This window comes from Scomber japonicus, chromosome 14 (assembly GCF_027409825.1).
Source record: "Scomber japonicus isolate fScoJap1 chromosome 14, fScoJap1.pri, whole genome shotgun sequence".
NCBI classification, from domain to species: domain Eukaryota; kingdom Metazoa; phylum Chordata; class Actinopteri; order Scombriformes; family Scombridae; genus Scomber; species Scomber japonicus.
The window spans coordinates 14,479,423-14,501,972 of record NC_070591.1 but is presented as its reverse complement, the minus strand read 5'-3'; the positions used below and the strand labels follow the sequence as shown (position 1 = coordinate 14,501,972).

Genomic DNA, 22,550 nt, shown 5'->3' with positions numbered 1-22,550 from the left:
CTGAATCTATGTGCTTTTAAAGTGACTTATAAGATACCATTCATCATAACGGAACGTCAAAACCTAATCAATGAACGCGTTTTGGGGGTTGAAATGTAGATGTAGGATTGGTTATGCTGCGCTGCTCCACATGCGCACCTCCCCTCTCCTCTCTCCACTCTCTGGTGCGCGCAGGGGAACTCACTCAGTTCGATGGAGACTCCGGAAAGTCTCGCATTTCCGTGACTGAAACCCAGCCGGAGCTTGTCAACATGAACACTGCTGGCCATCCTCAGGGTACACGCACTGATCATTTATTCCATTTGCGTTTCATACTGACACCTGTCGAGTTGTGTTGGATTGCCTGATTGGTGGTCATCATGGCTCGTGAGCGGCTACACGAGAGACGCCACTGTGAGTATCTTCACACACACAATAATTGATTACAAAGAAGATTGAGAAAAGGGTTTTTTGCCATATTTCTCCGATCATTAGAGATGATGCCTTAGCTGAATTATGTTTTTGTTTATCTGAAATCTCATTATCCTGACATCGAGATTTTTTTGTTATAAAATCACGTTTTAAAAAATCAGTTTTTACAGTATGATGAATCTCTTTGAAGACAGTTGTGGTATTCTGTTATCTGACTATTTGACAGTTGAATATGAATAGACAGCACAATGAATAGATGAGCTTGACTGAAACATTAGGAAAAACAAATATTTTATTATAACATTGCATGCAAATTCTTAAATAAGTGGCCAGGAATGAGGCTGAAAATCCCCAAAAGTGTTACAATGTGTTCAAGTTTCCCAGCTGGAAAGTAACCTCCTCCAGGTTAAAATTTCAGCTGCAAAATGTCCCAGCGTCATTCCTCAGGGGGGGCTAAAAGATTCTTGGTTGTCCAAAGACTGAACCACAAACAAGGCTGTGTTATGGTGGAAAGATAAACTGCTGTAAACATTTGTATACATGCTCACTGACATCTTGCTCTACAGTAAAGATTATTATTCTGTTTATTGTAACATAACAAACCGTAGGATTATCTGTTAACATATGACTTTTTGGGTAATTCCTTTCATTACAATCAAAATGATTTTTCTCATGCATCCCAGCAAACAAGCCATGAAGTACACATGTGTATTATTTTACCAGCTTGTTTGGTATGTAGTCTTGAGATGTTTGACATGCATTGATATGTGAGATGTTGATATGTGAGTGCATCCATTGTTTCCTGTTTGGCATTTAGTTCACTTCCCTCTCACTGCTTTCCCAATTCTAGACTATTAAAGGGGCTGCAGCAGTGCTCAGAGTACAGTGCAGAGGTCCTGACATGTAGGCAGGTGACCTTTGGACAAACCTGCCTCAGTGGAGTGCAGCTTCTAGATTGTATCGTTGTTTTTAATTGGAGGGAGAAAGAGCATGACAGAAGGATGAGATAGATGTAGTGTCCATTGTAAGCTGTTGCACCTCTCCACGCCCTATAAAACTTTGCACATGCCCAAGCCAAACCTCACTCTGGCCGCTGCACCCAGCCCTGCAGTCTGTCTGGTCTGCCAGGCAGGAAGGCTTTAGATTGCTCCCCCCAAGTTAGCGGAACAAATGTCTGGAGCTGCTGAGATGTCAAAGCCATGGTTCTTTTGGCAACGGCCACCGTTGGAAGGCTGAGGTAATGCTAAAAGAATGAGTGGGGGGAGAAGGGAGAAGGCAAGTGAGAGAGTTGTACCATATCAGATTGTTTAGACTGGACTCTGGGGGTCCACCACAAATGGAAGAAAAGGATTCTGTAACATAGAACATTAAGAATGTGGGAGGATTGCATGATACCAAAGTGTTTTGGCAGCAGCTCAGAGTTTCTATTTCAAGAGTTGGTAGTTTTTAACCTGAAATGACAACAAGCCTCAGTAATGTGAGATCGGCTCTGCATTATTTCTAACATGAAAACTGATGATGCAGAGTCAAATTTTTATCTGCATCCGTCACTCTCCTTTTGCACTGCATATACTGACTTTCTGTTGAGTAATAGTTCTGGATGTTGCTTTTCTCTGGATTTCTTTCCCCCTTTCTCCACCAGATTATATTTTTGATGCGCTATCTGTACGTCACATTTACTGCAGAAAGCTCTCTCCCTCACTGCAATTCATATAAAGGTGTATTATGGCATCATTTCTCCTTTAAAATGAAGTCTAAATCATAACAAGAGAAAAGGAAACTATCCACTTCCTGAGACCATATGTAGCATATTTGGTAGAATTACTAAATTAAATTTGCCAGTCCTGACACGCTTAATGAACATAGTCATAGATATATATGATACATATTATGTTAAATTATACTGAAGCACACATACTCAGGTCATTATGAGTCATAATGCATTAGAGAGTCAAGTTATTCTAACGAGATAACGGTTTATAACACAACATACTAACTTTAGTATTCAAACACTCAAAGTGTTTTTTTTTACTTTAAAGTAGCTGAAAGCTGAAATAAATCACTTCCAAATTGCTTAAAATCAACAGTGAAAGTTAAAATAACATGTAGCCACATACATACTGTAACCCTGAATGAGATCTCGTCTGATTTACCAGCCAAGGCAAATATTTTCCCTAATGTATAAAAACATTATAATGTGGGATCAGGCAGTACTCCAAGAGAAATGTAGACACAGAAGTCATGAGTGATTCATAATTTAAAATTATTATATACGTGACGCATAAAGATCTAATTATAAAGGCCTAAAAAATTGGATGTTTTTTTTCACAGGTGAACCTATTAGTTTTACCTCTTACTCTTGATAAATGCATATGGAGTGTGTGTGAGCAGCTTTTGGCTCACAAGAGTAATAAAGACACCTAAAGTCTGATCAAGCTGCTACATGTCATGTGGCTGTGCATGCAAACGGGATTAACGGTAGTACCTCGTTTCACACACACACACAAGCAAAAGCAGTGGCAGTTAAACTGTGCTGACAGGTTCTTTCTTCAAGCGTTTTTCATGAACATAATCGTCAGCCAAATGTTCTTCTGGTAGCAACTCAAGAAGATACATGTGTCAGGTTCAAGGACAACAGCACCTGGGTTGGTTGCTAACCAAATCCCTAGCTGAACTTTTGCCACTTTCTGCCTATTGATTGGATGAATCAATAGGAATAACGTGCTCAAGCAGGAGAATTAATCTGTTCAGCTTCAACTGGCTGGATTTTCCCCTGATTCATTATCTTTCAGTGACAATAAAGAATGTGTGCATGCTGTTTTGTTGCCACTTTAGACTGTAATTTGTGTGTTATAAAAAATCAGTAAATTGAATCACACTTTGAATAATCTATTTTCAAAAATAGGCAGTTCTGGCAGTTGAAAGCTCATAACAGCTCTGCTGTTTGTTCAGGGAGCTTCATTATGTTGTAGTCGTAACCAAATAAATAATTTAATGAAATATTTTTTAATCATATTTGTACAACATATTGTAATTTGAAAGGCCAAGGGCACATTAAATGATGATTCCTGTTTATTAAAACGTAGGTCTTTAATTTGTAGTTTTATTTCTCTCACTTAAGATAACACTGCATTCATCAAAGTTATTTACGAAAATCTGAAGTGAATGTAAGCAGATGGATAAATGAGCTAAACTATATAAACATCCGTCATAGTTAACTATGCATGCAGAGGCAGTGCTGGAGTCAGTCACCTGATGCCCTCTGCCTGTAAATCTGTAGAACAAGGCATACTTTTTGACACAAATGCTTCCCATAATGTGTTTACAATTTATAACAATTAGATTTAATAAAAATGTCTCAAACAGTCATAAAAGTATTTTTGTGCTATTCATGTGTGTGGGAAGTCGGTACTTAAGTATTTAAGGTCTGTCCATCATATTTTTATTCTGGAATATCTTTGCATGATTCACAGTTCAAAATGCTCCTTATTGATCTTATACTGGCTCCTTATGCAGCCACTCAGTTCATCCTCTGTCTGAAACAGACCGTTCTCCTCCTGATCAGCCTACTCTCTTCTGATTGGTTCACTTCCACAAGCTGCCCCTCGGCAGGCTTCTGCCATCTCCTGAGGCTTAACAACCAATAGTCAGATCCTGCTTCTATTTTACTTGAAATATAAACATCTCAAATACATTGGTAGATGTTTGAGCCTGAACCCGATTCAATATATACAAGTGGACAACGCAAATAACTCATGGAACAACCTTAGCCACAAACGGTATGGAGCAGGCAGCTGTTTGTGGTCATGAGTGAACAAGCTGACGTCAATTTGATGGGGGAGTAGAGGTAACTTGCAATTGGAGCACTCAAAGCAGGTTGAATCCTGGCTTTTGACTTGATGGTGGCATTTCCCCCAAGATAGTCAAGTCAACTTTGACTATCTGACATAATTACAGTTATGCCCCCTTTACTACTTTTATTATATTTTGGGTGTGCTCGCTTTTAGTTGTACCTCAAAAATAAAATGCTTCACATGACGTGGCCAAACTGCTGGGATATTTACAACCTTTTTAATTTTCTGACCACTTGTTTCTCATCCTGTCAGATTCATTGATTTTGCCATGTATGTAACAGGTTTTTCTTTCATTTTGGTCCAAAAATTAAATTAAAAAAACAGCACAGCCAATAAAAGCAATCTCCAACATTTGTAAGTTGTAATAAACTGGAATTACCCTTTTATCTAGTTATTATGCTGCCCACCCAGGCTGAACCCAGCTCATCCTCTCTGTCTTCAGACCTGCACACTCCTTCATCCTTACTCAAATTAAACAGTAGGAGGAATGTTTTAGATGTTCTCTGCTTGTTATTAATGTCACATAAGTTTTAAAGACCTGCTAAACCAAACAACCTGTTGCTATTATAAAAACATGCACATGCAAATATATACAGTGATATACATGCACAAATACACAGTTTTACTGGGGGACACATCTGTTCTCCAGATGTCAAGGTGGACTGCAGTGACCTGGCTGATCAAGACAGACATCACTGTTAGACAAGAGGTTTAATGTTTCTAGAGCTTTTTTTAGTACATTTCTGTTTTGTTTAGACTGTACTATTGCTCCAGCAGCCTGCTTATTTAACAGATTAAGAAGTCAGATTCCTGTGAAGGCAAACAACATTCTCCAGCAAAAAAAATCAAACCCACTCATCTTCTTTCTTAGTGAAAAGTGTAAAGGAAGGGGAGGACTAGTCCAGCATAATGAGACGGATGAAGCCCACTTCCTGAGAAATTTGTGTTCTCAGGGAGCTTTTAGACTTCCTGCCAAGATTTCATCTGTAATATGACTGAGAAAGAAAAAAAAAATAGTCAGCAAGGAGCAATTGTTGTTTTCTGTCCTTCACATGAAATTTACTTTTGATTTCTTTTTCATCCACAAAGAGAAAGTTTTACTATTACAGCAGTTTGGTATCCCATCTTTCATTGTTTGACTTCCCCATCAGCAGGGACGCTGTCTTATTTCCTTTTGTGGCATTGATTTCTCTCGTGTCTCCCGTTTCCCAACTCTGGGATTCAGCCAAGTCCCAGTCACAGTGTGTACTGTACAAGGTCAGGATGTGTTTACACAGTTATAAACATGAAGACATGATTAAAACATGTTTCAGGAGAGGCGAGAATCAGAGTGCTGCCTCTTGTCTCCACTCTTTAACATATTTTCACATTTGTAAGGACTCTATTTCACAATAATGATGCTGAACAGAGCTGCATACAGCATGCAGTATTTTGTCTCTGCAAGAGCTCCATGGGGATGACGATTTTCATTTGCTGTTCAGTTGGTATCTTCATTGCACAGAATTGGTTGGGTCTGATTGGCATCGTTTTGTCACGAAGACTAGATGAAGGGGGATAAATGAGAGGGTGCAAGACAGTGAAGCAGTGTGTAATGAGCATGCCTGTGTGTTTGAGTGCATCAAGTGTGCATAAATATGAGTGTGTGTGCGTGTGCAAAGCGAGTTTGTGCATGCACATAATAGCATAACCTGCACACAATTAATGCACCCCAAACGGAAATTCAGTGAACAAATCAAGCAGATGTGTACATAAAAGCCCGTCAGACATGTCATAGTAAATGTAATCAAGGTTAAATATACTGTTACTTCTATCTGAAGGTGGTAGGACTAGAGGAAGACTTAGGGACATAGACTGTCATTTAACAGTAGTCATGAAAATGTTTATCAGCAGCACAAAAGGTTGAATTGCAAGTTTGACACACAGCTGTGGAATCGATACAGCTGGGACTAATTAAAAATAATGAGCTCCATGATGTGTCCATGTAACAGCCAAAAGCTACTGAACCTTTATCACAGCTGAACATATTGAAATTCATATTGTTCATCACAATACTCAATTCACTCTACCTATTTTGTTGATTTAGTAAGCTAGAGACAAATCAAATCACAGCTACCTGAATGGACTCTACCCGGACAATAAACTTTGAGTGTAAAGGCACATCATGTCAAAAGTAAAGAAATGAATTTCCTCATATACAGTTCTTGAAAGTTGCCTTTTCTACACATTCCACACCAATCTTTTTCATAGATTTTAGATCACAAGGATAACATGCTTTTTTCAAACATGTATCAGAATAATATGAAAAATTCTATACATATAAAAATTCAACAGTGGCCTATGACCCTTATCAACAGTACCAGTCAAAAGTTTGGACACACTTTCTCATTGATGTGAATGGGAAAGTGTGTCCAAATGTTTGACTGGTACTGTATACAGTATGTGGTACTATTCTGTGTCCCTTGTACGATAAACTGTTTTAATGATATGACACACAAATAAAAATAATCTATTCATAGAAACTTTAAATAGTTTGAACAAATTGAATAAAGTAATAGTAGTTATAGTTTAATATAGGAACAGGAGAAGAGTTAGCCTATTAATGAAACCTATTTATCTAAATGAAATGTAAGAAATTAGCTCATGCATATTTTATCTAATGAGTGGCGTTAAAAGAAACAAATGGATTTACCCACTCAGCCTGAGTGGATTCAACAAATATGGTAATCCATACACAAGTTCATTGGATATCCTCTGCAAAGTTGACATCTGGATCCGAGCATGGAGCAAGAGGAATACTCAGAAGTGTCCAAACTGAAAAAAAGTTGGTCCTGTGTTAGAACACTTGTACTGTTTAAATTTCATGGCAATCGGCCCACATTTTGACATTTCTAGTATACAAATGGCAAATGTTGGTCTGACAGTGATATTAACAGAAAGGTCAAGGGCCGCAAAAACATTAGTATTCATTCTCTGGGATCCATTAAAAGATAGGTTCACAATTTTTCAAGTCAGTCAAAAAACAAACAGCTGGGGAGGCCTATATGAACATCGAAACAGCTTTTATCTTGCTGTAATTGTTCATACTGACTATTAGAAGATCCCCTCCAAATATGCTTTCAGTGTAAGTGGGGGACTAAATCCACATTCCTCAAAAACTTATCTGAAGCTAATACGAGGCTTCAGCTGTCTGAGTTAGTAATCGCATTAGATTAAACTTTCCCTCTTTATGTCTCAACAGACAGTTTTCAATATGAGCACTAGTGGAAGGATAGTAAAAAGTGGGAATTTAGCACTAAAAAGGTTTCAGTGTTGAAAGATATGTACTTGATTTGAGTAACAGCTGAAGGCTCACATTAGCTCCAGAAAAACATTTAAATACATTTTTGCATGACAGGAGGGACGTGGATGCTATGGAGTATAAAATACTGCTATTTGTATGCTATGGAGTATAAAATGGTGTGTGTTGTGAATGAACCAAAAGATTGCACACTGCTCCCTTACAGGTTCTTACATTCATAGACAAACAGGAAATTATCTTTTATTCATCATTTTAAATTATAGAGTACAAAATTTTACTTATACATTTCTGCAAATTGCAGACATCTGTAACAATTTCTTTCAATTATATGAATTACTGGTGGTATTGTAATCTTGGAGAGTATATCCAGGATATGGACGATAGAGAGGAGAACGATATTGCCAATATAGAAGCTCAATACACCAGGTTAGAAGATAATATGCAGTATGTATATTTTAGATATATTTAGCTTATATCAACTGTATTGTGTGAGTTGCTGGATTAAATCACATCATAGCTTTTCACTTCCACCGAAAGGCAGCCTTGGGTCTGTATGATTTCAGACGATCTGGCACATTCGCAGTGTAAACACCCCAACACACTTCTCCCAATAACATGGAAAATATCCCATTCTCACTTTGATACCAGATCCGTCTTGGATTTCTCTGCACTTACAACAACAAAGGCATCTGATGCAATGATGAATGCAGGTTTTTATTTTGAGTCAGCCGGATTTTGATGGTGTGATTTCACCTCAGTCAATCCGACCTGCTGCTCGCTTCCCGCCACAGATCGATTTTTAGACCACAGAGGTCTAAAGTCTGTCTTTTCTGCTCTTTCTGACACTGTTTTTCTCATCTCTACTGCTTCACTTCTCCACCCTGTTCTTTACCCTTGACTCTCATCATCCTTTCTTCTATCACATTTTGAAATCTCTCTCTTCTCTCACACTTGTGATTTTTTGCTCTACACAGACATTAAATATTTCATGATAATAATAGATTAATAGTTACAGAGAGCACAGGATACCAATTCCCTGGAATCATAACAGAATATTTAAAAAAAAAAAGATATGCAAAGGAAGGACTTTACAAAACACATCTAGCTTTATACATCATTAAAAGTAATCAAAACAGCACCAAAATATGGAAATATAAGACATATAAAGGTAAGGCAGGAATCAGGATTTGGTCCAGCATCATTCATTAAAAACTTAAACTACCAGCTACTGTAGATGTCAGAGTTGTGGGGGCTATCAGCTGTGTTTTAAAGAACTCTTCTTCACCTACTTATATTTAATTAAATGAGGTCTGCAACACCTCCAAAGGCATAAAAAATAAATTATTTGCTCAATCCCAGCGTCTGCCTACATGGCCTTGCAGACATCGACAAGCATTCCTGATAAGTCTGTGAGGGCTCAGAGTGGTCCCATTATGAAATCTGCAAGTGTGTGAGGGGCCTTTGTGCACACGTTCAGCATGTTGCAGACTGAACAACATGATGAGCATATGTCCCTCAATTTAGAGCATTGTTGCAACATTAAAACAAGGGTGAAGGTAAGGCTGGGAGAATAAAATATAGCAAGAAGTAAAGTAAATACATGTACAAGGGAAGTAAATACATGTACACGGGTTACAAACAAGCATGGAGTGCAGCTGTTAGTTGTTTATCTTATGATAACATGATCATTGAAAATGTCTTAGAGGAGTACCAGTGAATTAGAACTATACTTCAGCCATACTAAAACAAGAATCAAAGCAAAGCCTAAATATCCAGACTTTGGTCCTGTCACTGGATCCTGCACTTGTACTGTACCTTTGAACATGACTTATAAGATCACAAATGGTTTGGAGTTAACTGTGGTCCAGAATGCAACTTACGCAAGGGTGATGTGAAGTGGGAGACATCCTGTGGAAAAACCATATTAGAAACAAATTATCATTCCCAGCAGAGTGTTTTTTGTTTATCTTACAATATGTCTGGAGGGCATCTTTAAGCTTCATTAGTTTAGCAAATCTTCAGGAAAACTGGCCATTAAGAGATCCTGTTATAAGGCACTTCCACTGCAAGAGTAAAGTGACAAAAAATACAGCCACTCTTATACTTCCTGTGGACTGTGGATTTTGTCCCCCATCACTTGCACTGGAGGGGATCATCTTAAAGTCATTATGAACAGGAGAAATGATTGCAGCAAGGAAACCATATTTCAGTGTTCATTTGGGCACATAACTGTTGTTTTAGTTATTTAGCTATAATTCAGGACTTGAATAATTGTGAACCTATTCTTTCAAGGCTTGTTTCTACTCCACAGCATTGCCCAAGATTTTGTGAATTTGCTTTCAGTACATGCTACAGCAAGACACTAACCCTACAGTGGTGATGGCAGCATACTAATCACATCTGTGGGTGACTGCTCTGCCTTTTCAATAAGTAAATGGTGGTGAGCTGGTGGTATTTTCTCTCATTTGCTGACTCTGATCAAATAACTTAACTGCCATCAGTTCAATTAGTTTCATGGAACTCCATTTCAAAATTATGTTACATAGCATGAGAGGACTGGGGTGGCATTTCAATATACTCTGCTTTTGCACCTTTAACGATCTAACTGTGAACACACTGAGTCACATAATGTTTTTGTGGCTGCACTTTAACAGGCCCCTGTTGTGCAGTAAGAAAAAACACTGTAAAATTAGAGAGTGCTCTGTCTAATTCAGTGGAACTGGTGCTGGATTTAATTTCCTGGTCCAATGGGACTGTCAGATATTATAAACTCTGCAACAAAAGAAAAAGAAATATGTTACCAGCTTATGATTTGTCTGGGAAGTGTTTTAAAACATTCAACACATCAATGTCTGAAATTTATTAGCAAACCACCCTAGAAATAATAATGCCTACTTTATTTTTAGTCACGTGGCAGGAAAAGAAAACCAAATGTGTGCACTGGCCACACTACTTGTCCACCTGTATCAATACCTAACATGGATCTCTATGTAAAACCCTGAACTCAGAGAATAATGTTTTCAGGTTAATAAAAGGGAACTCTCAGCAGGCTCTTAGCTCACAGAGAATAATCATGTGTTTTTAGTTTTGAATTGCAGAGAAACTATTATTCTGACCTTGAAGGTCTCTTGGTAGGGCTTGTCTTTGCATGTGCTGTATAGCCTTCATCCTAAAGCAGTGGATCTCAAACCAGCAGACCACACACACACACACACTTTGCAGCCCACCTCAAACAGTTTAGAGGTGACTCTCTACTATAGAAAGAAGTATAGTTTGAAATTCACACACTGATGCCTCAGAGGGGGAGTAAAGCTCCCTCAAATACCCTGATATTAAACACGTTCATTCCACCTTTTCTTGGAATTATGGTAGATGACTAAAATACTTCAAAGAAAACTACACTATTGCACTTTTGGTGAAAAGAAAACGGAACTCATAAAATAGCCACGTTCTTTGTTTTAACAACTGTTTCTGATTTTACAGGAGGCCCTGCTGAAAGACTAAGGAGGACATAAGAAATGAAGACGAATGATGATCTGCAGGTTAACAAGCGTGATGAATACACACAACCTCCCACAGGTGAAGCCTGAGCTTTTGTGAATAACTTATAAGCTTCTTTTTCTACATGCTGATGCTGACTCCATGTCAGTATGCCACTATCAGACTGCAAATATGGGAGCAACACCCAAACAGACCACAGCCACAGCCTCCACAGCTTGCCCATGGCTGAAAACTATGGGAAAAGGCCCATTAGAACGTTTTTTGACTTCAGGCACACAAACCTGCCTGAAAATATGGACATCAAGTGGGCTCCCCTGTTGTCACTGACTAACCTGCGAGGCTTCTCAAAAGTCAAAGTGGTGAGCTTCCTGCTGGGCTTGACCCTGACATTCCTCATCGTGGCTTCGTATATCCTGACATGGGACAAAAAAGGAGTACTGTTCACTCCCTCGCCCTATCAGCTCAGACCTGTGGTCATCCAGATCAGCACAGCAACATCTGACGTGTCGTCTGAAAAGAGTTTAATGGACATGAAACTTCTGGTGAAGATCATCGGCTCCAAGCTACAATACACACCCAGGAAGGTGCCTGATAAAAAGAACATCATTGCAACTGACTCCCATGTAAGTTTGTGGAAAAAATGTTTCAACTCATTCAACTCATTACTCTTGTTACTTGACAGCCTTGCAAGTCAGAATGGCCATTTCCATGTTATTACTGTTCCTGAAATGATCCTACACTCCTTCTTGAGTTGCTAAATTTCACCCACTCCTTTATCAAACCATTATATAGTTGACCACCAAACATAGGCTGCTTTTCTTATATTTATTGAGTGTGACGATGACACAATGTTTTCAACCAGCAATGACCATGAATGAGGAATATGTTGACAAATGATAATTGAGGCTACACTATAAATTGTTTTTAAGTGACTACTTGATTCACTTTATTTCTTTTTTGTTGACACATTCACACATGTGAACTGTGAACTGAGACTGACAAACACCACACCATAAGCCCTGCATTACTATAATGACTGTCTGGTGAAGCTCATAATCACCGGTGTTTGTTGAGACTGTCAGAGGTGTTGATTCAACTTCACATTTCTGGAGCCAAAGTTTGTTGTGCTGTTAAGAAAATATCAGGTTACATGTCTTTATAAGTGTTGCTATGGGCCTCCTACCTCTGTTTCTATGCACTAAAGTAGCTCTCCTGTGTTTAGTGTATGTCCTCGTCATTTTTTTCCATGTTACACTGCATCATTTTACAGTGCTCATGACTAAAGTATCAATCAACTATGGCTGTAAAACACAATAACAGAGGTAGCCACACAAGCAAGTCATTGTCAGTGTTAGACATATTTTTTAACATAATGCAACTAACTGTTGTACAAAGAGGACAAATTGGTGATGATGCATCAATTCTGAGGCTGCAAAATCATGTAATGTGGGTTTTAAGTGGTGGAAGTGTTGATACTTTTTATGATAATAATTAGCATATATAATAGAGGGTGTGGTGTTACTGCTTTAAAAAACACCACAAACCACAAGCTTCACAAGAATAACAATAATGACCTCTAAAAATCAGGATTAACTAATCTTACCTAATTTTATTGTGTTTCTTGCCACAGCTGTTCACTGCAATTCCTCGCCAGTTCTTACCTGGCATCAAGAGCCCCTGCTGGTATGAGGAGTTCTCCAGTAAACTCGGCACTGATATGTACAAGAGGAACCTCTTCACTCTGCGCTCAAAGACCTTCAAGACTGTGTGCGACCACCTGAGGACTGACTTCCACCATAACTTACTCCACAGAAATGGCAAGCTATTTCGTCTGCGTTGCTTGCCATACTTCTACATTATCGGCCAACCGAAGTGTGGCACAACAGACTTGTTTCACAGGCTACTGCTGCACCCAGAGGTCAAGTTCAACACCATGAAAGAGCCCCACTGGTGGACGAGAAAACGCTTTGGTAAGTCATCAGAGGATGGATGGTAATTCTATGTGATTTGATGATTTTGGATAAAGATTGTGGAGGCAAGATGATGGATAATAACAGATTATTAGACAATGTAGGCTTTAACAATAGTAGTATTGTGTACAATCAACAATATGCACTAGTGGAAATCTGACTCAATTAAGTCATTACTTCTTAACAGACTTCAAAGCTGAGTAAAATCAGCTCATTTCATTTTAACATCTGCTAAAATAGAATAAGACGATCAAAACAGCTTCTCCTGATCACATTTCTTTTTGTGCTGGAAAGGCTTCCAGGTCAAATATTTTATTATTATGTCTCATTTAAATGTATCTTTTAGGGTTTGTAAATGTGAGACCAGCAAACATAACTTATCATTGAAGCCATTTCATGTCAGCTGTTCACTGATTTTATAGTTGTGTCCATATTTCTTTTCTTTTGGCTCTGAATTTATTGTCTTCACCAGATATTCTATTCTTTTTTTTCTTAAAACACACACAAGAGCCTTACCTCTATCACTTTTGGATTATTTACATGGACCTACATTCATTTCATGGGTAATTACCCTAACCCTAATCATCACCAGGACTTGGCTAACGCTAACCTTAACAACTGACCCAAAAATCAGTGGGACCATGACTTTTGTCAGCAGTTGGATAAACTGTTTTTGCTTTTTTGCTTTTGTCTTTTGTTTTCGTAGTTGTGCAAGCCGTCCCCAATCAACCCACACACATACGTACACACAGACACACATGCAGCTATACCCACTTATCCTTCAGCAGTACAAAAATGCCCAAATACGGAGATAAACTGCTAGTCTGCAAGCTTAAAAACAAAAAAAGAGATCGCACAGTGCCACCGCTGTTAATGAAGACCTTCTGCAGCTGCTTCATAATAACAGGCTTCATTAATTCCCTTCCCTGGAAGGCTTTTACTGTGAGCTGCCTGCAGGAAGTGCTGCATATCAACAGTATATGTAAATTGTTTTAGTCATTAATAAATTATAAATGCATTAAAGAATTATCTCTTGATCATACTCCAGTAAAGTTTTTAAAAATTCTCATTTTTGTTCAACTGAGTTCAAAGCTTATACAATCCATTAAATGAATTATATGGTGAAGTAGTCTATAAAGGAGTATGTAATGAGTGTTATTTTGGCATACTGTGTGGTGCAGGTTATATCCGTTTCAAAGATGGCTTCCAGGAAAGTTTCCCTGTGGAAGACTACCTGGATCTGTTTGACTTGGCAGCACACAACATCCAAGAAGGAATCAGTGGAAATTCATCTGGAGACCACAGTGCACTCCAGTTCATAACAGGTGAACACATGTGAAAGTGTTTGCGTGTGTGGGTGGCTAGGATTTGGTATTGTTAGCGGCCATTGTGCATCAAATGGAAGAATCTGTGGCCTTTATAGTTTTCAGGTGGTGTTTTCTGAGGACCTTTGAGCAGCCAAAGAATCGGATCCTGACCTGGATTCAAATTACTGGTCTCTTTTGTCTGCCATTCCCATTATTTTCAGTCCTCGCTCAGTTTCAGTAGATTCCCCACAAGTGGCTCTGGCCTCAGCATTACAGCAGTGCTCATGTGAAGAGCCAGGGGGAAATACCTCTCCCATTCTTCTAGGTATTCTGCGGTCTAACAGTCACAAACCAGTGTTGGGAGTGTTCACAGAGTCTGGGTGCTGTCACAACCACCTTTATTTACTCTCTGCATCTATAATTATGAATCAGGTTGACTCAAATCTTACTCGCCTGGCTCCAAGAGACAGAAGAATATAATCACTAGTTATAAAAACATGGAATTAAAGTATTGATCTTTTAAAGGACAATCCTTAATGGCATGGTTATGTAAAGTAATTTCATCTTCTCATGAAAATGTGCTGATAAAAAGTTCCTGCTTACTTGACTTTGGTTGTTTATCGTTATTGGATTGTGCATTAAACTATGATTAATTTTCTAAATCTTAAGAGTTGCAGCTGTACTATCACAAAACTGTTTAACTGTAGATTAGAGAGGCACGATGTTGCCAGGTGAGAAAACCGTTAACATCCTATGCATCCTTTTGGCCTGATATTCAGCTCAACTTTGTCACATGATGTCTGTATTTCTGCTCCACTTGTTGCATTTTAAATGTACTGTCGATGCTCAAGATGATGCTAAGACTGTCACTGTCTTGATAGGTGAAGCCAGTGCATCCACTATGTGGGATAATCAAGCCTGGAGCTATCTCCCTGGAGACAGGGAGGAGAAGGAGCCCCCGTTCCTGACCCAGGACTTTATCCACACAGTCCAGCCAAGTGCCAAAATCATCATCATGCTTAGAGATCCAGTAGAAAGGTAATGTAGAGAAATCCAACCACATATTTGCCTGTATAGATGATGTGTGGTGCTCATTCAAAATCATTTATGTGTTTAAATTGCTGCTAAAAGGTTTTCCTGTAATTTATCATTATTGCAGGACATAATTGTTTTCTTGTATATCCAGCAAAATGTCAATTCTCAGTTCCAACTGGCTTACAACTTCATTTCCCTCTGTTCTCAGGCTTTATTCTGACTACCTGTATTTTAAGATGGCCAACAAGTCAGCGGAGGACTTCCATCAAAAGGTCACAGAGTCCATACAGTTGTTCCAGTCCTGCCTTTTGGAGAGGTCCCTTCGTTCCTGTGTCTACAACACAAACCTCTCCAATGCTATGCCGGTCAGCTGAAATAATTCTCACTTTTAACTATTTGAATATCATTTTATATAATAATAATTACAGATTTTATTACAAATATAGTCCTCAAACGTAACTTTAAATGGATGTTACAAGTGCAAAATATTACCAACTGGCTGTTCAGATTCATTTCAGACCCTTTAGCATATATCCTATCAGACAGCTCTCCCGCAGGAATATGTTGAGTTATGAGCTCTGTCACCAGTAATCACAACATGTAGGTGACAGCACTGTTATACTGGGAGATTTACTCCAATAAAAGCAACAATCAGCTCAGCCTGAAATGGTTGGAACAGAGCAAAAACATTCAGAAACACACCCTTAGATTTGGTTTACATGACTCCTCTGTTATGTATGAGTTTGGATAGGTCTTAAAAATATGTTAAAGATTATTTCATGCTGCTTGTGAGGGTTAGGGTTAGAGTTTCAGTGGGTTGTGTTGAACTGTGGCGCCCTCTTGAGGATTATGAGTGTCTGTGCAGCTGTTCACCGTACACCAAACCAGGGAGACAATTACTCCATGAAGAAAACCATAATTTAAACGTGTGTCACATTAGATTGTATGACAGAAGTATTTGTGTCCATGTCCATCATATCCCTGTTTCTAAGGTTCAATTTGTGATTAAACAGCGTATATTTTGAATAGTTTTCTAAACATATTTCCTTTACTATTTTAACACATTTTGCAGTTTGTTGATCTGTCTGACATCGAGTGCACTGAGAAAGCCCAAATTCATCATTAATTCATATTTTTCTTTACATGCCATAGTGTGCAAATGTGTCACTAGTCTGTATTTATTAGTTTTAGTTTTGTATGTGTCCATTTTTAAGTTGTAGCACCTGCACACCTGCACCTGTGTTTGAAGCTGATAATTGTATTCTGTTATTTTGAAAGCTCCACTATCAATGTGTTGATTTGCAGAGATCCTCCTTGTGTTTAAGGTTCTTTAAAGTGAAAAGTGGGAAAGGATAATTAAAGGAAAAGGTTTACAATATTCTATATCAACAAATTTAAAACCAATAGTCTGTTAGTTTGCTTTAATACTTTCCAGCTTTTGTACCCACAAACTTTTACTAAATCTGTAATCTTAAAAAGCGGTCAGGAATATATGCTTTCATTCATTAAAATGCTCAGTAATTCTTAAAACAGTCAGGTGAAATTTTTAGAAAACTTTACCCAAACAGTAAATGGTGCATTTGTGGCAACTATTCAGATGCATATTTAATGTTGCTGTACAATGATGGAGGTGTGTAACACAGATAAAGAGTTCAGATAAACAGATAATACTGTTTAGTAGGATCAGTTCATTGTTGGGTTTTGTTTTTTAATGCACATTTTTCAATGCAAATTATTTGCACATTATGCAAATTATTTGGTGATATTGTAGATGTTAAAATGTTTGTTTTTCTGAACACTTTTAGGACTTGTCAGACCTTAGAAACAGCATGTTAACAAAAACAATTTGTTTCTCACTTATGATGTTGACTGATGTTGACTCTGATGTGTCCCTGCAGGTGAGGCTGAATCTGGGGATGTACATTGTCTTCTTACTGGACTGGCTGACAGTTTTCCACAGGGAGCAGATTCTAGTTCTTCGACTGGAGGACTATGCAGCCAACTTGAAAGGGACAATCAAAAAAGTTTTTGATTTTCTGACTGTAGGTAAGTGTCCAAAAATCTGTAGAGTGACATGCTGCTTATTTAAGTTGATACATTTTAACATCAGAATAAAAAATGAGCATACATCTTCCTGCTTATGTATTTATTTGCTTATTTCTTAACTTTGCAAGATCTCAGATAAGTCTTATATTCTTTGCAGGTCCTTTATCGGAGCAGGTGGAGGCAGCACTGACCAAACGGCCAATGTCGAACACCAGGCGTGCAGCAGACAGGAACCTCGGCCCTATGCTTCCAGCCACCAGAGACCTCCTCAGGGAATTTCATCAGCCCTTCAACCACAAACTGGCTACTGTGATGGACAACAAGGGCTTCTTCTGGAGTAACTCCTGAAGTGGTACGAGCTCAGAAGAAACCAGAGAAAGAAGCTACTGATAAATATATATATATATAGTGGGAGAACTCTTACACAGGTGAATAGTTGTACATACCATTACATGAATGAATGTGTGGATTTTGTTTGTGATATTTATTTGCTTTTGAGAGAATGTGTAATGGATCAAGTGAATTAGTCGGCACAATGACAGTGAAATGTGTTTTGTGTCTTACAAATGTGTAAGATACTTCAACAGTGTTGGGAAGCCATTTTATTCAAAATGTACTGTTAAAATCTACAGATTCATAAGTGTACACCTCTGAATAAAGTTTTCACTTCATTTATGGCTCAGGCTGGCTTGGATGTAATGCAGTGATGATATTGTGGTTTATTGTGAGAAACATCCACTGTCCCATTTTTCTGGTCTATTTCTCTCATTTTTAGCTGGAAAGATACACAGAAATAATTTAGATTTCATAGGGTCTAAGAGAAGGCCTCACAAGAGTTACATATTACTACAGTAATTATTATGCAGCTGATGGGTCTGCGAAAGTGAACCAACAGCAATTGAGGTTTTAAAAAACAACAAAAATGGCAATAAAATGATTTGAAGTTAATTTTGTTCAGAGTGGTGTCTGAGTGAAAATTTTAGACCTCATGTTGATGTTCTGGGATAAATCACAAGAGGGCACTAAAACACAGATCATAACTCTAATATGTGACCATACAAACCTCTGATTCCTCCATGCAGCCATGCTGTCACTGGGGTATTTTATCTCACTGTATTTATACAAGATACAGGTTAAAATATGACATTACCATGCCTGGACAATATAAATAATGTTTTTTTTCTTTGTCAGTTGTGATTGATGAGGTGTGTCATCGGGCTGTTTTTTTTATTGCGATTACAGTGCATAAAAAGGCTTTGTGCTGCATTTAAAAAAAATAAATAGAAATTATCCCAAAAGATGAAATCAGGGGAGAGAAGGATTGAAGAAGACATACTGACCAGGTGAGATGAATTTCGCTGATCATCTGACTCTACCCTCTGCTCCAGACTGAACCCCACAATTACATCCCTCCAGGTGATTATAATAATAATAATATTTATTTATCATTCCCATACATTTACATGGACAATTGCATACATAGGAAATATAAATCAAAATTAAAAGGTAGAATATGTAGAATGAGCAGAACAACGCCATCTAATGTCTCGAGATCGTAGTCGCAACAACCAAAAAGTAATTCCAGCAGTCGGGTTGCCAGGTCCGGTGCCGGATTTTATTTTAGCTCTAACTCTGTAAATATACCACTTTATCCACATGTCTAACCTTTTTAGGTGAGAAAGTAGCCCTTTAGATCCACAATGTGACGCTAATTTGTCCAAATAACATCTGCTTAAAGTTTTGTTCCTGCGAATTCGGAGCCACTCAAGTTAGCCGTAGCGAGTAACGTACTTCCGGTCATTTTCACAAAATAAAACACCCGTTGCCTTTTATTATTAAGAAAACCATAACGATAGAGTTGGTGCTTTTATTTTGAAAACAGGATGCGAACATACCCTCGCTGTAACTGACTTGAAACCACCGAGGTACATTACATTGTAACGCCAGTGGGAGTAGCAGCAATGTCTCTGCATGTACTGCCTAATCCTAAACACCGATTGGCTTGTGTGTGGGGTCGTCAGAAGCAGGAGAGGCTCGCGGTCGTAAACATCTAGTCACGTGTACTCTGAGATGGACGCGCAGGTCAGGAAATGACGTAAACGGACCGTATATGGTTTGTTATTTGTGTTATTACATTACGTGTTGGACTAAATACATGGACATATTGAGGAAAATATTCCGGTTTTATGGAAACGGATTTCATATTTCACAAGAATGGATACTTGGCGAGCTGTACAGAAAGTCCTGTGTCATAAGATGATCGTTGTGGATAAAGGGAAGACTTTGAAGGTATGTAGGCATTATAGCTTTTCTCACTTAGCTGAGTGGCTAGCCGAGCTAATCGCTAATACTATTACGGCTGTGAGCAACCATGTAAGTCGTGAGTGGTCTTGAATGAATCAGAACAATCTAAGCTTTCCAACAATGTACGGCATGAATATATATGTTTAAGGGTTGGTGTTTAAAACATTCAGAAGAACGTGTGGCTACCTCCTAACATCCGTCCTGTCCCGTGAACGGAACAGCGTGCGTTAAGAGGTTAATGATCAAATATCAAAATCCGAATAGCGTCAGAAAGTCAACCCACTCTCCACATTTCCATTGCTACCGTTTTGATACTTCATGGTACACAAACAAATAGCATCTCATATGAAAGCTAAGACCCTGGCGAGTTCAACAGTACCACTATTATTGCGCTAAAAACTCAGTGAACCAGCAGCATACAAAGGTAAACAACCACTTATTTACAGCGACTAACAGATATTCTGTCTTACCTTCGAAGTTTTGTGATGAAAAGTTGTACTTGAGAGCAAAAAACGCTGGTTTTAGTAAGTCCAACACGGGTCTGCTTGTTTACAACTCCATTTCACCCAGTGCCAGCCTACAGTAGCTGCACCGGAACAACTGATAACCCTGGCAACCCGCAATTCCGGCCGCTAATTGGCTGGTACAATGTACACAGAACGTGTCAGAACGTCATTGTCGAACCGTCAAAAATTTTTAAAAATATGAATTCAGACTAAATATTTTTTTTTTATGGAAAAGCAATACTTTCATTCTGTACCCCTCAAAACGCCCCGTGGCTGTATTATTTAAAAAAAAAATATAGCTTTTAATAAATATTCTACATATTCAACCTTTAAAGAACACACCTTCATGTATACCACAGTGTATCAATATATATGTATATGTGTATGTATACACAAACAACATTAGCCCGTTTCTGATATGGATCAAATGCTGCAGCGTTGTACATGTGCTAAATAAAGATTGTGCATCATTTCTTTGAACTGGCACCTCAAGGAAGAAATATTCAATTCTAAATAATTCAGTTATATTCACAAAACAAACAGATGACATTTATTTTTTTGGCCCCAGAAGCTCATATGCATTTCATGACTTCTTATTTTGTGTGCTGTTATACAATATGATGTCATATGTTCTTTTATTCAAGCGCTGTCATTGCACATTAAGAGCAATATCTTTGAGAGTTGTTCAGCATTACATTGATGATACTGGTGGAGAAATGCAGTGCAAAGCAGTACTGTGATACTGAGAAATATACCTCATTTAGCTTCATCCAGTCAAAACTGTATCTGATATAATGAACTGTCTTGACATTTCTTGTCTTAAGACCAAATTCAGTTTAAACAGAATTACTGTCTCATTATACCATCAGACCTTTGCAGAGTTACTCATGTAAACACTTTTCAGCAGTTGTGTCATTTGGCATATTGACTGTCATTTCAAGTAAGAATCCTGAGGAGCGCCGTTTTGTTCTCCCAACAGTGTTGCCTGTGTCATCACCACTTCACACACAAGTCAGTTGATGTTTGTTGCGTTAGCTTAGCATACCCTCTCTGGTGGACCAATGACTACTGGGTGGTGAAAAACACGTCATTAATTGTGCCCTGCTTGTGATTTTTCCTGAGAATATCACCAACAATATAATACTCAAAATACTGCAAATGCAAAAGCTTTCATCAGGCTCAATCACCACTGTGTTACCTCTTTCAACAACAGATAGTCATTTAACAAACATTTTATTTACATGAAATTTTCTGAGATTATTACTTTAACTGTGCCTTTCCTGATGGGTCAACCACCCATTACATTCAACACCATTAAGATTGCAATTTAAATTTTCCCTCTGTCACTGCCAACATGCACTTATTGAGGAAAGAAAATCAAACATTGGAGATTGAGGAGCACCGGTGCTAGAGAATCACCTTGTTTAGCCCTCTGATTATGTGCATTTACAATGTGATTGTTCCCTTCCCTTGGATAATGACAGAGTCTCAGGAGCCTCAGAGCTGAAGCACTGAGGCTCTGGTGAAAGAAAGGTAGTCAGGTATGGCTGATTAGCTTCTTCATGTCATATTGATGGTAATCCTATCTAGGATTTTCAAAGGTGAAAGAAACCGAAAGGACGTCCTTTGACATGCCTTCATTCTGTGAAGGACGTAAGACATTTGATTGTGCACATAGGTGTGTGTGAGTGTATTTTAGGAGTTAGGATTTTGTGAGAGTCCACTGAGTGCCTGAGCTATTTTCTTGCATCATCCCACTTCACACCCAGTTTCACAGTTTCATCACATTCACACCTGGCGCTGAGGAGAAAAAAAATTATCATCTACTGTCCACTGAGCAGTTTCACTGCCAGCAGTCGGCTGTCCAGTGCCTTGCTCAAGGGCACATTAAAGGATAGCTCCACAATTAGTAAAAAAAAAAAATCCCTCTTTGTGTTTCTCTGTTCAGCTACAGACAGTAACTTTGAAATATAATTAGCTTCAAATACATGCTCACAGCTAAAATTTAAGAAATTCAGAGTACTGGATTCACTATTGCTCTCATCAGCGTAATATTGTTGGAAAAACTGTAAATGTTAAATCATATAATCTTAAAATACCCTGACCAGATGACTCACCTGAAACAGACTTGGGAGGAGGAGATGGGAGTACCAATTTCAGTACCAATGCAGTAGGTGTAAGCAGTCACCTGCTAATCACACGCACATGTTTTGGTCCTGTCCGAATCTCACTGGCTTCTGGCGCCAATTTTTTTGAAACTTTTGCTACAGTGCTTGATATCGATTTTAGTCCTGAATCTTGCACGACACAGTTTGGGT

At 38.4% G+C, this 22,550-nt stretch overlaps 1 protein-coding gene across 1 annotated transcript; it reads left to right on the top strand.

Moving 5' to 3' along the window:
* Positions 1 to 200: 200 nt before the first annotated feature.
* LOC128372787 (carbohydrate sulfotransferase 15-like) lies at positions 201 to 18,324 on the top strand. The gene is made up of 8 exons (XM_053332951.1): positions 201 to 393; positions 11,047 to 11,687; positions 12,695 to 13,034; positions 14,216 to 14,359; positions 15,223 to 15,379; positions 15,585 to 15,741; positions 17,275 to 17,422; positions 17,580 to 18,324. The coding sequence occupies exons 2-8, from the start codon at positions 11,214 to 11,216 to the stop codon at positions 17,768 to 17,770; spliced, it is 1,611 nt and encodes a 536-aa protein (XP_053188926.1). The 5' UTR covers positions 201 to 393; positions 11,047 to 11,213; the 3' UTR covers positions 17,771 to 18,324.
* Positions 18,325 to 22,550: the final 4,226 nt, after the last annotated feature.